The following is a 12525-nucleotide window of genomic DNA, read 5'->3' on the forward strand; positions in this document are numbered from 1 at the left end:
GGGAATCCCTATTATTTTTTTCTCGCTCCCTTGAGATCCACCTGGCGGCAAGTATGTGCCCAGTTGAAATTAGATTTTCAAGTCACCCCTCTCTTGCCCATTTGTGGGAATGGCTCCTTTCTACCAGGGATGACAGCTGCCGGATAGGAGGGGGACCATTTCTTACTTATATCAGATTCTTACTGATGAAGGTACTCTACAAAAACTCTCCCTGTTGTGCACAGCTCATGGTTGGCGTAGACTAGATGTATTATCTTACATCCAACTTAGACATTATGCACATTCTTTGCCTTCTTCGGCGCTGCTTGTTACAGCCTATGAAAACCTGTCTGAGGTTTATTGGTTAGATTACCAGCTGATGGTACCTCTTAAATATTTTTGCCATTCCCTGTTGGATTTTTCTCCTTCATTAGATTATGCCCGGGTGGCCCAGGCTTGGAGATCTGAATTGAATATTAAGTTGCAAGGTCATCATATAACAATGCTTTTTGAAATTGCTTCATAGCTTTTTGCCTGACATCTCCTACTTTGAAATGGGCTATAAATTTCTTTGTAGGTTATATATAATGCCTTGGCATGCATTTAGAGCAACACTCGTCACTGCGGGCTCCTGCCCGAAGTGCGGTCATCCCAAAGCCACCCTGTCACACATGTTTTGGAACTGTCCCCTGGCGTGGACTTTCTGGTCTGCTATCTATTCCAGGGTCGGCTCTATGTGGCAAACCAGATGGCACTGTAATAGTTATAGTCTGTTTTGGTTCTTTGACTTTCAGTATCCTATACCTAGAAGCCTTAGATGCTTTCTTTGAAGGGCTATTGTTTCGGGCATGAAGGTCCTTCTTTTTCATTGGGTGGGTACCCTGAGTCCTACTTATGGCCACTAGCGCTCTCGTATGCTACACCTCCTGACTATGGAAACCATGTATCTGTCTGATTGAGATACTAAACAGGGAAGAGTGTTGCTTACTATTTTGCAGCCCTTTTTGGATACCTTGACTCCACATTCACGTAGCCGTGTCTTACTTGGTTGCCCCTGATTTAAGTTTTTGCGGCTTTTTTCCCCTCACATTTCTGGGTTGGGGGAAGGGATGGATAACTGCTTAACTTGTTGATCTTTGCGACACTGTATTTGCTTTTTGTTTTATTGTATATGGCAACTTTTCTTCTGTGTTGCATTGTTGTACTTGATTATATTTTCTTGAAAACTTAATAAATATGATTGGAACCCCCCCCCCAAAAAAAATCCTGTGATTCATATGGGCTGGGTTGCTGTTGCTGCACCAGGTTTGTAAAAGAGGCCCTAAATATCCAACTACATGAAGTACTCTTAACAAAAGGCAAATTAAATGAATTCAAGGTTGTTTTTAAAGTTCAATACTCTCTCTTAATTGGAATGGTCATCTCTACTTTAGACCTGTTGGGAAATTATATTTGTATGTATTACCTACCTTCTAAAAGGATAAATTTACATTTAGAAATAATGGAATAAAGTTATTAAATAGAAACAATGACAAAGCCCAAAGTTGTACATGCATTCTTTTATGCTCTAAGAGATGTATACCATAGCTATGAAAATATTTACTGCTGTGCAGCAAAATATATACAGTAATGGAATACATTTTTTGCATGTAGCAGCTGGTCAGAAGATTATTGGAAGGACCTTAGATGGCGAATTACCTTATATAAAACAGTCTGAAGTACATTATTTTTAAATTATACAATACATTCTTACTGCAGTGAAGCATCAATCATTTAGTAAACAAAACCAAGGACCTCTTCTATCAAACTGCACTATCAGTTTGTAGTACGGTAAGCCACACTGAATGGCTCACACTGCTCCCGATGCTCATAGAGTTCCTAGCGCAGTTTGATAGAAGAGGCCCAAGTTCCTAGTTTATATATTAACCTGAAGATAAAAGACTTTGGACATCTACAATTCAATTTTGGTCCCTAAAATAAGGCTTATAAAAAATTAGAAATCAGCAACATGTTTATACAAAGCAGGAGCCTCTAACATCCAAAGCTCTTGCATTACAACCGCTTTGTTGCTGGCTTTTCCTAGGACTTTTCTAGAATTTCAACACATGTAACAAACCAGTCAGCTTTTGAGGAGTCTTTTTTATTAAGATAAATCCAGCAAAATTCCTAATAGTGGGTACATACAACCAATCTGCCCTGTTTTTTAAACAAACATTTGTATTTCTTTTAAAAACATGATTCACACTTTTTCTCCTTTTTTAAACTGGTAAAATAATAAAATAACATTTGGGAAACAAATTTCCAGCTCATAGGATTTCATGAAAATATTTTACCTTCTTTATAAAAACAACCCACAGAATCACTGGAATGTTCAATTCAGTTATTTCATTTTGAGACCTCCCCACTTTAAGAAACCATACAATACATACAAGGGAAAAATTAAAATCCAAAATCTGTAAGCATGACTTACACAAGGACACTGACAGAAGTCAAAAAGCTACCACCACTTTTTTCTTTCCAGGAACCAAACTAGTACAATCACAAATTTTAAAACAATGATTTTTTTTTTGTTCGGGGGAGGGGGGATTCCTTCCCAAGTAACCGAGATGTAGATGCTTCATAATTAAATTCATGCTAAAAAAACCTGCTTTTATAAAATAGTTGATAAAAATATTCCTCTCTGTTAACAATACAACATGGAGGTACGGAGACCAAATGATGGAGACATAGGGCAGAGCTGACATTACTCGGACTTGGTTTCTTTTTCTTCAGATGCTTCAGCAGTTGGTGCCTAGGTAGCAATGAAAAAGGATGGAGAAAGGACACAAGTCACACATTTACATTTTCATTAACTAGTCATCCACAAATGAAAATATAATTCTCTTTCAGAAAATGCAACGAGTCTTTATCAGTATAATATACCAGGCTGGAGAGATGGCTCTGAGGTACAAGACACCTGTTAGTAACATCTGTGTAACCTTACTTTTCACAGGCTCAAATTGTTGCTTGGCAGCCTGAACTATTCATGCTTTCCAAGGTAGATAAATGAGAACTAATTATAATTGGGTAACAATTATGTTCAACCTAGGTACCTTAGTAAAGTTGTGTAAGGCAAAGGCAAAGTCCCCAAATGAAATACTATGTCACTTTCAGTTCAATGAAAAGAACTTTCAGTGATGTGCTGCAGATTATCATAAGGCCCAGAGAAAAGGGCAAAAATAAGGATTAATCTGAGTTTTAGATTAGCCATCAAAACCACTGACAAAAGCTAAGTAGGAGCAAATATTCTGTGAATTCTTATTACCACTATATATGCATGATAAAGCATGACTGCAGAGCACTAAATGCAACCTACAGCTCTCTGAACAAAATAAGGGCAATATTAATGTTGAATCAGCCAAGATTTTATTGAATGGGAGGTCTACTGCTGACAGGACAATTCAGTCTGCATGACGTCAGGGGGAGAGTGCAGCACAGTGAGGTTGTGAGTTCAAACCCATGCTATTCCTTGTGACCTTGGGCAAGTCACTTACTCCCCTCCATTGCTCCAGGTACATTAGATAGATTGTGAGCCCACCGGGACAGATAGGAAAAATGCTCGAATACCTGAATAAAAATTCATGTAAACTATTCTGAAATCCCTTGAGAGAAAGATATAGAAAACTGAATAAATAAAAGTCCCAAAGCAATAGTGGCATAATATTCAACATGACCACTGTATCTACAACTTAAAAGCCTGAATATGAACATGCTTTCCCCCAGTGTGCATCTATGGAAGAAATGTTTGGGCACCTGACTAGACAATTATCACGTTCTTTTCCATAAGAGTGGTCTTTTACAAGCAGTTATTAAAAGCACTCTGCAAGATTCAGACTTTTACATTGTCCAGTTAAGGCTATTCTAACACTAAGAAACAGTATATTCTACCTAGTAAAGGAGAAATTAGGGTCTTACCTGCTAATTTTTTTTTTTTTTCTTTTAGACTCTCCAGACTGGTACAGTGCACTGATGGGTAATAGCTCAGCAGGTGAAGACTGAGAAAAAAATTTTTGGCTGTAGTACTAATAGCTGTGCTTCCCTCTAAATAACCAGTCTGCTGAATAGCCAAGCTGAACTAAGAAGTACTAATTATAATAGTAACAACACTCTGAACAGGATTAACAACTAACAGAGGGCTAGATTCACAAAGCAAACCGATCGTGTACCGATCGGTTTGCGACCCCTTAGCGACTCCAGCCCAATTCACTTACCTGTCTTCCGTCCACCCTCTGATCCGTGCATGCAAATGAGGGCAACGGTATGCAAAATAGGCAGGGACGCGATTCAATTTAAAAAACCCTGCAACACCGACTGGGCTGGCCGATAAAAAAAAAGCAACTGCTGAGGACCAGTCGCTGAAGCCCTTTCCGGCTGCCCTGCCCTGTCAGCCCTTATCCTGCATCCTGAACATGCTGCCTGCCTGCCCCAAACTCTCCCACCCTTCCCCACACTGCAAGCCCGTGGTTTTAACCCATGGACATAAGCGGGTTAAAATCATGGGCTCCCAAAAGTTCCTCGATGGCCTTTTATTTTTTTTAATAGGCGATCGAGGAACTTTTGGAAGCCCACGGGTTAAAACCATGGGCTTGCAGTGCGGGGAAGTGTGGGACAGTCGGGGCAGGTAGGCAACACTTTTAGGTTCCCTGGCTGGTGTTAAATAATAGAAGAAGAAGAAAACCTCAGATGGCCCGGAGGTCCCGCGCATGCTCAGACCATCTACAGATGGTTTGCACATGCGCGGGGATCGCTATAGCGTGATCCGTGCCTGCAGATGGGGGCGTTCCTCCAATTGCCCTCATCTGCATGTTAGAGTTTGCAGAATTTGTCGGACCTGCCCGGGATAGGGCCCAATCAGAGTGATATTGTTGGAAAGGGCATAGAGAAAACCCCTTCAGCAAAGGTCTTCACAGCTCACTAGCTAGGCCAGCTGAGCCAAAGCCACTGTTCTTTTCAATCTCCCCGACCCTAAAAAAATATTAGGACCGGCAGAAAAATCCTACTCCTCACGTGAATCCCGAAGGAACAGACAGACAGGGTGGGGACTGTACTGGTCTGAAGAGACTTAAGAAAGAAAATTAGCAGTTAAGAACCTAATTTCTCCTTCTTTAACATTTCTCCAGACCGGTACAGAGCACCAATGGGATGTACCAAAGTAGTACTCCATCATGGGTGGGACCCCCGGAGGGCCATCAGAACACGCTCACCGAACACTGTGTCCCGATACGCTTGAACGTCCACATGGTAGTGTCGCACAAAAGAATGCAGAGAAGACCAAACCAGAGCATAACCGTCTTGAATCACCTCCAGGACCCACTGATCCGTTGTAATCTTGGTCCACCCCTGGTAAAACACCTGCAACCGGGTGCCTAGTGGCATCAGGGGAAGAGCCCGCAAGAAGTCATTGGGCGAAAGGGACCGCAGGAGGCATCACCCCACCCCCCCCCAACAGACCCCTGATAGGACTGCATGCTTTTAAATGGCCCCGGGGAGATCTGGTAGAAAGAAAAGAAGCTGCCCCTCGACCTGGGCAGTAACAGCAAAAATCATGCAAAGCCCCCACCCCCTCGGTGCGGGCAAGCCCTTTTCTCAGGAAGACGGGACACCTTATAGTCAGTCAAGGTCTGAACTAACTTATCCAGATTCTTGCCAAACAAGAGACCCTGAAAGGGAAATTTCATAAGCTTAGCCTTAGATGCTGCGTCCACCAACCAATCATATAGCCACAGGGTACGATGAGCGGCCACACCAAGAGCCACGGACTTGGCCAAAGCCCACAACAGATCATACATGGCATCCAAGAGATCAGAAGCACCCATCTCAATCTTAGCTACCTCCTGATCCACCAAGGACCAGTCAGACTCCCGGTCAAGAACACACTCAGACCACAGAAAACAAGCCCGAGCCACCAGACTGCCACACATTGCTGCCTGGACCGCCAGGGCAGCAACATCAAAACTCTGCTTAAAAAGAGACTCTATCCTATGATCCTCAGAGTTCTGCAAAGCCGTGCCACCCTAAACTGGCACCGTATGCCAATGCATGATGGCCGAGACCACCACATCCACTATAGGTGACTTAAAGGTATCCCAATCTCCCTCCGGGATGGGATACAGGTAGTCCATAGACAACGCAAAACAAAAGGTTTCTCCAGTGCCTTGCATTGCGCGAGTATAATATCCCGAATATCATGATGCATAGGAAAAGAGCGGGAAGCCAAGTGGATCCCCCAGCTGATGGCTCTGCAAAACATCTGCCAGTGGCCTCCAGCCCCCCCCCTGAGAAGATCATGGGGGTCCCCCAAGGGGTCCAAGTCCTCATCCTGCAAAAACATTTCCCAAACAAAAAAGCATCGTCCTACAAGACCCTCAGCCGCTTGGACAAACCTGGGGGAAACTGGGCTAGAACCGGCGCTGAGGAGGGCCAAACGGGGGTGGATGTGGAAAGCGTAGACCCCCCTCACCCAAAAAAACCCCAAGACCCCCAGGAAGGAAATAGGACCCCGTCTGCCTGATGATAAACTTTGCACAAGGCTAACATAAAATCAGGGGAAAGCCCCCCTGGCAGCACATTGGGACTCACTACCAAAGCAGGAGACCAGGCAGAAAACTGTCCCTGTCTCTCCTATACAGGGGAAAGGTCACCTGAAGCTGTAGACAAAATGGAGCAGCTTCCTGTCAAAACCGGTCCAAATCTGCTGTCAGCGGTCAGCGCATTGCAAGCACAGGCCAGCCGCATCGACCTCGCATCTGGAGCACAATGAACACTTTTTCCCTTTAAAAGTGCTCATTGCAAAAACCGCTGCTAGCTGAAAGAAAAAGTGCTGGTTAGCAATTAAAGGCTTCTCCTTCAGAATGACACTGCCTCAGAATTAAAAAAAAAAAATAGAACTTTACTAGAACAGACCCCACTGGGCTCTCTAAGCCATATGCTTTGCCGATAACTGTTGCAAGGCTTAGAGCTGAGGCACCTCTACAGAAAAAAAATTTGGGGTGGAGGAAGAAATGGAGGGAGGGACTCGACCCGTCGAGTGTGACACCCCCAGGATTGATGGACCCCCAAAAGGGTCTCCCCAAGCTCAATCTGGCACCAAAAATGGGGACCAGAAGGCCACTAAACAAATTCCAACAGACCTACACTAAACCAGGGAAGATTACACAGCCTTACCACCTCCACCTGCTGGAGACTGAGAACAGACAGAATGTACTTGGGACAGCACAGCCCACTTGTACTACAGCCAGAAGTTTATGTCTCAGTCTCCACCTACTGGTCATGGTGAGCTATTACTTATCAGTGAAGCTGTGCCAGTCTGGAGAGACATGTCTTTTACTGTGAGTGCAAAAGCAAAGCTTTTTACCACCCCAAAGTGAAAAAAACTGCGAGAAATGGGCAGATGAATTTTAATGTGGAAAAATGCAAAGTGATGCATTTAGGCAGAAAAAATAAAGATCACAAGTATAGTATGTCAGGTGTAACTCTGGAAAAGACCGAACAGGAAAAGGACCTGGGTGTACTGATACATAGGACCCTGAAACTGTCGGCGCAATGTGCGGCAGCAGCAAAGAAAGCAAATAGAATGCTAGGCATGATAAAGAAGGGAATTATGAGTCGATCAGAGAAAGCAATGTTACTTACCGTAACAGTTGTTATCCAGGGACAGCAGGCAGCTATTCTCACTAGTGGGTGACGTCATCCAACGAAGCCCCGATGCGGACATCTCACAAGCATACTTGCTTGTAGAAACTTTTTAGAAGTTTCGAGTTGCCCACATCGCGCATGCGCAAATGCCTTCCCGCCCGATTCACCGGGCGCATCTTCTCAGTTCAAATAGCTAGCAGAGAAGCCAACCCAGGGGAGGTGGGTGGGACACGAGAATAGCTGCCTGCTGTCCCTGGATAACAACTGTTACGGTAAGTAACATTGCTTTATCCCAGGACAAGCAGGCAGGTATTCTCACTAGTGGGTGACCTCCAAGCTAACCACAATGGGACGGTGGGAGAGTTGGCAACTTAGGAAAATAAATTTTGTAATACTGTTTGGCCAAACTGTCCATCCCGTCTAGAGAAAGTATCCAGACAATAATGAGAAGTGAAGGTGTGAACCGAGGACCAAGTGGCAGCCTTACAAATCTCCTCAATCGGTGTCGATCTGAGGAAGGCTACAGAGGCTGCCATTGCTCTGACCTTATGGGCTGTGACTTTACTGCAAAGGGGTAATCCAGCCTGGGCATAGCAGAAAGAGATACAAGCCGACACCAGTTGGAGATGGTGCGCTTAGAGATAGGGCGTCCCAACTTGTTTGGATCGAAGGAGATGCAAAGTTGAGGAGCAGTTCTGTGAGGCTTGGTGCATTCCAGGTAGAAAGCCAAAGCACGCTTACAGTCCAGAGTGTGAAGAGCTGATTCTCCAGGATGAGAATGAGGCTTTGGAAAAAACACAGGAAGAACAATGGATTGATTCAGATGAAATTCCGAGACCGCCTTGGGGAGGAATTTGGGATGAGTGCGAAGGACCACCTTGTCATGATGAAACACTGTAAAAGGTGGATCCGCAACCAAGGCTTGAAGCTCATTCACTCGAAGAGCAGAAGTGAGACCAATGAGAAACACCACTTTCCACATGAGATATTTCAGAAGAGCCTTGTTAAGAGGTTCAAATAGAGGCTTCATAAGCTGGGAAAGAACAACATTGAGGTCCCAAACCACTGGAGGCGGTTTGAGTGGAGTATTGATATGGAAAAGTCCTTTCATGAATCTGGAAACCACAGGATGTGCAGAAAGAGGTTTCCCCTGAAGAGGCTGATGGAAAGCAGCAATTGCACTAAGATGGACTCTGATCGATGTAGACTTGAGGCCAGATTGAGACAGGTGCAAAAGGTAGTCCAAAACAGAGAACAAGGAGGCATGTTGAGGCTCCTTGTGATTAGAAAAACACCAAGTAGAGAATATAGTCCATTTCTGGGAATAGCATAGTCTAGTAGCGGGCTTCCTTGAAGCTTCCAAAACATCCCGCACAGCTGGTGAAAACTGAAGGGGAGTTATGCTGAGAGGAACCAAGCTGTCAGGTGTAGCGACTGCAGGTTGGGATGAAGCAGAGATCCCTGATGCTGCGTAAGCAGATATGGAAACACTGGTAGAAGGAAGGGCTCCCTGCTGCTGAGTTGCAGAAGAAGGAAGTACCAAGGTTGCCTGGGCCACCGAGGAGCAATCAGAATCATGGTGGCCCGGTCGGACTTGAGCTTGACCAGAGTCTTTTGAATGAGAGGAAATGGAGGAAACGCATACAGAAAGAGATTCCTCCAGTCTAGAAGAAAAGCATCTGCCTCGATGCGATGAGGAGTGTAGATCCTGGAGCAGAACTGAGGCAGTTTGAAGTTGTGGGGGGCTGCAAAGAGGTCTATCTGAGGCGTTCCCCACAGAGAGAAAATATGATAAAGGGGCGTGGAATGGAGAGTCCACTCATGAGGCTGCAGAAGATGACTCAAGTTGTCCGCCAAGGCATTGTCCGCCCCCTGAATGTAGACAGCTTTGAGGAAGGTGTTGTGGCGAATCGCCCAATCCCAAACTTTCAGAGCTTCCTGACAGAGGGAGGCCGATCCCGTGCCTCCCTGCTTGTTGACATAATGCATGGCGACCTGAATGTCTGTGCAAATGAGGACCACCATGTCGTGAAGCAGATGCTGAAAAACAGTGAGAGCATTGAAAATCGCCCTGAGTTCCAGGAGATTGATATGACACAGACGATCCGCACTCGTCCAATAGCCCTGGGTGCGGAGACCATCCCGATGAGCCCCCCAGGCATAGTTCGAGGAGTCAGTTGTGAGGACCTTCTGATGGGGAGGCATGTGAAACAGCAAACCTCTGGAGAGATTGGAAGAGAGCATCCACCAGCGAAGCGACTGTAGCAGAGCAGGAGTGACCTGAATGTGTCGAATCAGAGGGTCGGAGATCTGCGACCATTGAGACGCCAGGGTCCACTGAGGAATCCGCAGGTGAAGTCTGGCAAAACGGGTCACGTGTACTGTAGAGGCCATGTGGCCCAGAAGGACCATCATGTGTCTCGCCGAGATGGACGGGTGAGAGGAGACCGAGTGACAAAGATGAAGAAGAGCTGCCAGGTGTTGAGGAGGGGGGAACGCTCTGAGTTGAACAGTATCCAGAACAGCTCCGATGAAGGGAAGAGTCTGTGAGGGGTGTAGATGGGATTTGGGAAAGTTGATCTCGAATCCCAGACTCTGCAGAAACCAGATCGTCCTCTGAGTGGCCTGGACGACATCCTAAGGCGTGGAATCCTTGATGAGCCAGTCGTCAAGATAGGGAAACACCTGCAGACCATGGTTCCTGAGTGCTGTGGCCACTACAACCATGCACTTGGTGAAGACTCTGGGTGATGAAGCTAGGCCGAAAGGGAGCACTCTGTACTGAAAATTAAGATGTCTCACCCAAAATCTGAGGTATTGACAGGAGGCCGGATGGATGGGAATATGAGTGTAGGCCTCCTTGAGATCCAGTCGTTCTGCTCGAGGAGGGGATAGAGAGAAGCCAGGGTCAACATGCAAAACTTCTCCCTGACCAGAAACTTTTTGAGCACCCTGAGGTCCAAAATAAGATGCAGGTCGCCCGTCTTCTTCGGAACAAGGAAGTACCGGGAGTAAAAACTCTTGTTCTGTTGGTCCATAGGGACCGACTCGACGGCACGAAGCCGGAGCAAAGCCTGAGCTTCCTGAAGAAGAAGGGCGGTCTGGGTTAAGTTGGAAGGATACTCTCTTGGAGGATGTTCCGGAGGAACTTGATGGAACTGAAGAGAGTATCCCTCTCTTACGATGGAAAGGACCCAGAAGTCGGTGGTAATAGTCATCCATCAATGGTAAAAGTGATGGAGACGACCTCCGATGGGAAAAAACAGGGAGGGCAGAACGATGGAAATTATGCTCCCTACGAGACAGTCAAAAAGGCTGGGGAGCCTTGGGGAGAGCAGAAGGTTGAGGCTTTTGTTGGGGCTTCTGCTGGTGCTGCCTCTTCACAGGCGGACGGATGGTGGGTGTCAGCTTCGGCGGATAGCGCCTCTGATAGATCATAGGCGGGCAAAACGGACGAGCAATAGCAGGCTTGGGCTTCTGGCGGAGAATAGATTAAAAAGACTTTTCATGTTTCGACAGCTTCTCCGTCGCCACCTCGATGGACTCGTCGAAAAGGTCTGCTCCCGCACAGGGAACGTTCGCCAGCCTGTCCTGGAGATTCAGGTCCATATCAATGGTCCGGAGCCACGCTAGGCGTCTCATGGCCACCGAACAAGCAGCAGCCCTGGCCGAGAGTTCAAAGGCGTCGTAAAACTATTGCATCATCTGCAGGCGGAGTTGGGACAACGACGCCAGGACTTCCGAGTACTCGAAGCGAGCCTGAGAGTCCAGATATGGCAAAAACTTTTGAAGAATGGAGAGAAAAAACTCAAAGTAGGTCACAAAATGAAAACTATAATTCAGGACTCGAGAAGCCATCATCGAGTTCTGGTAGATGCGCCTGCCAAATCTGCCAATGGTTTTGCCCTCCTGGCCAGGAGTGTAGGCATAGACCTGGAGGGATGAGACCGCTTCAAGGATGATTCAACCAAGAGGGACTGGTGAGAGAGCTGCGCCCCGTCGAAGCCCTTATGGTGCACCGTGCGGTACCTGGCATCCAACTTCCCTGGGACAGCAGGGATGGAGTACGGAGTGTCGAAACACTCATGAAAGTCTGGTCCAGAAACTTATGGAGAGGCAGACGGAGAGACTCAGCAGGAGGTTGGGGAAGATGCATCGTCTCCAAATACTCCTTGGAAAACTTGGAACCCGAATCCAGGGTGATATCCAAATTCACCACTATCTGCCTCAGGAAGGACGAGAAGGACAACTGGTCAGCCAAAGCCGGGCCTCGAGACGGGCTCGAAGAAGACGAGGCGGCCTGGTCCGCTGAGGCCGAGGACCGGCAGGGAGAGAACGAACCCATGAAGTCCTCGAGTTCCGGCATAGGAGGAGGAGGCGAATAATCCGGTGAAAACTCTCAAAAGGGCTGCTTACTACGAGGTGAGGCATGCCTCGAAGAATGCCTCAATGAATGTCTCGAACGACGACCAGAACTGTGTCGAGAAGCAGGCCTCGAGCATCGAGGCAAGCGAAGCCCAGACGAGGCAGCCATCGAGTAGATGGGGCTGGATGCTGTGGATCGAAGCAGCGGAGGCTGAGACGAAGCCCCCCGAGGCACTCCCCAAGGCCCAAGGCTCGGCATCGAGGAGGAAGGTGCCGTTCAGGCAAGGTGAATGCGCCATGCATCGAGGGTATCGGTTCCAAAGGTGGCATGGGCAAAGACTCTGCTCCTTGCGAGGCATGCCCCGAAGCCAGATCAGACGCTCGCCGAGACTCTGCTCCCAGCAGAGAGAGGCACTGGAGGCGGCTCGATCTCGCGGGAGGCTTCCGCATGCCCAGGCTGGATTTGGGAGAGAAGCTTCGGCCCAATCTTAGTAAAGAGCTTGACAA

At 46.9% G+C, this 12525-nt stretch overlaps 1 protein-coding gene across 1 annotated transcript in view; it reads right to left on the reverse strand.

Annotated features, from left to right (window-relative positions):
- Positions 1 to 2098: 2098 nt before the first annotated feature.
- The window catches only part of HMGN5 (high mobility group nucleosome binding domain 5), a 39291-nt gene continuing 28864 nt past the window's right edge, over positions 2099 to 12525 (reverse strand). Inside the window, exon 6 of the mRNA XM_033945974.1 lies at positions 2099 to 2770. Within this exon, the coding sequence (XP_033801865.1) occupies positions 2723 to 2770 (48 nt within the window). The 3' untranslated portion in view covers positions 2099 to 2722. The remainder of the gene's footprint in view (positions 2771 to 12525) is intronic.

This window comes from Geotrypetes seraphini, chromosome 5 (genome assembly GCF_902459505.1).
Source record: "Geotrypetes seraphini chromosome 5, aGeoSer1.1, whole genome shotgun sequence".
Classification (NCBI taxonomy): domain Eukaryota; kingdom Metazoa; phylum Chordata; class Amphibia; order Gymnophiona; family Dermophiidae; genus Geotrypetes; species Geotrypetes seraphini.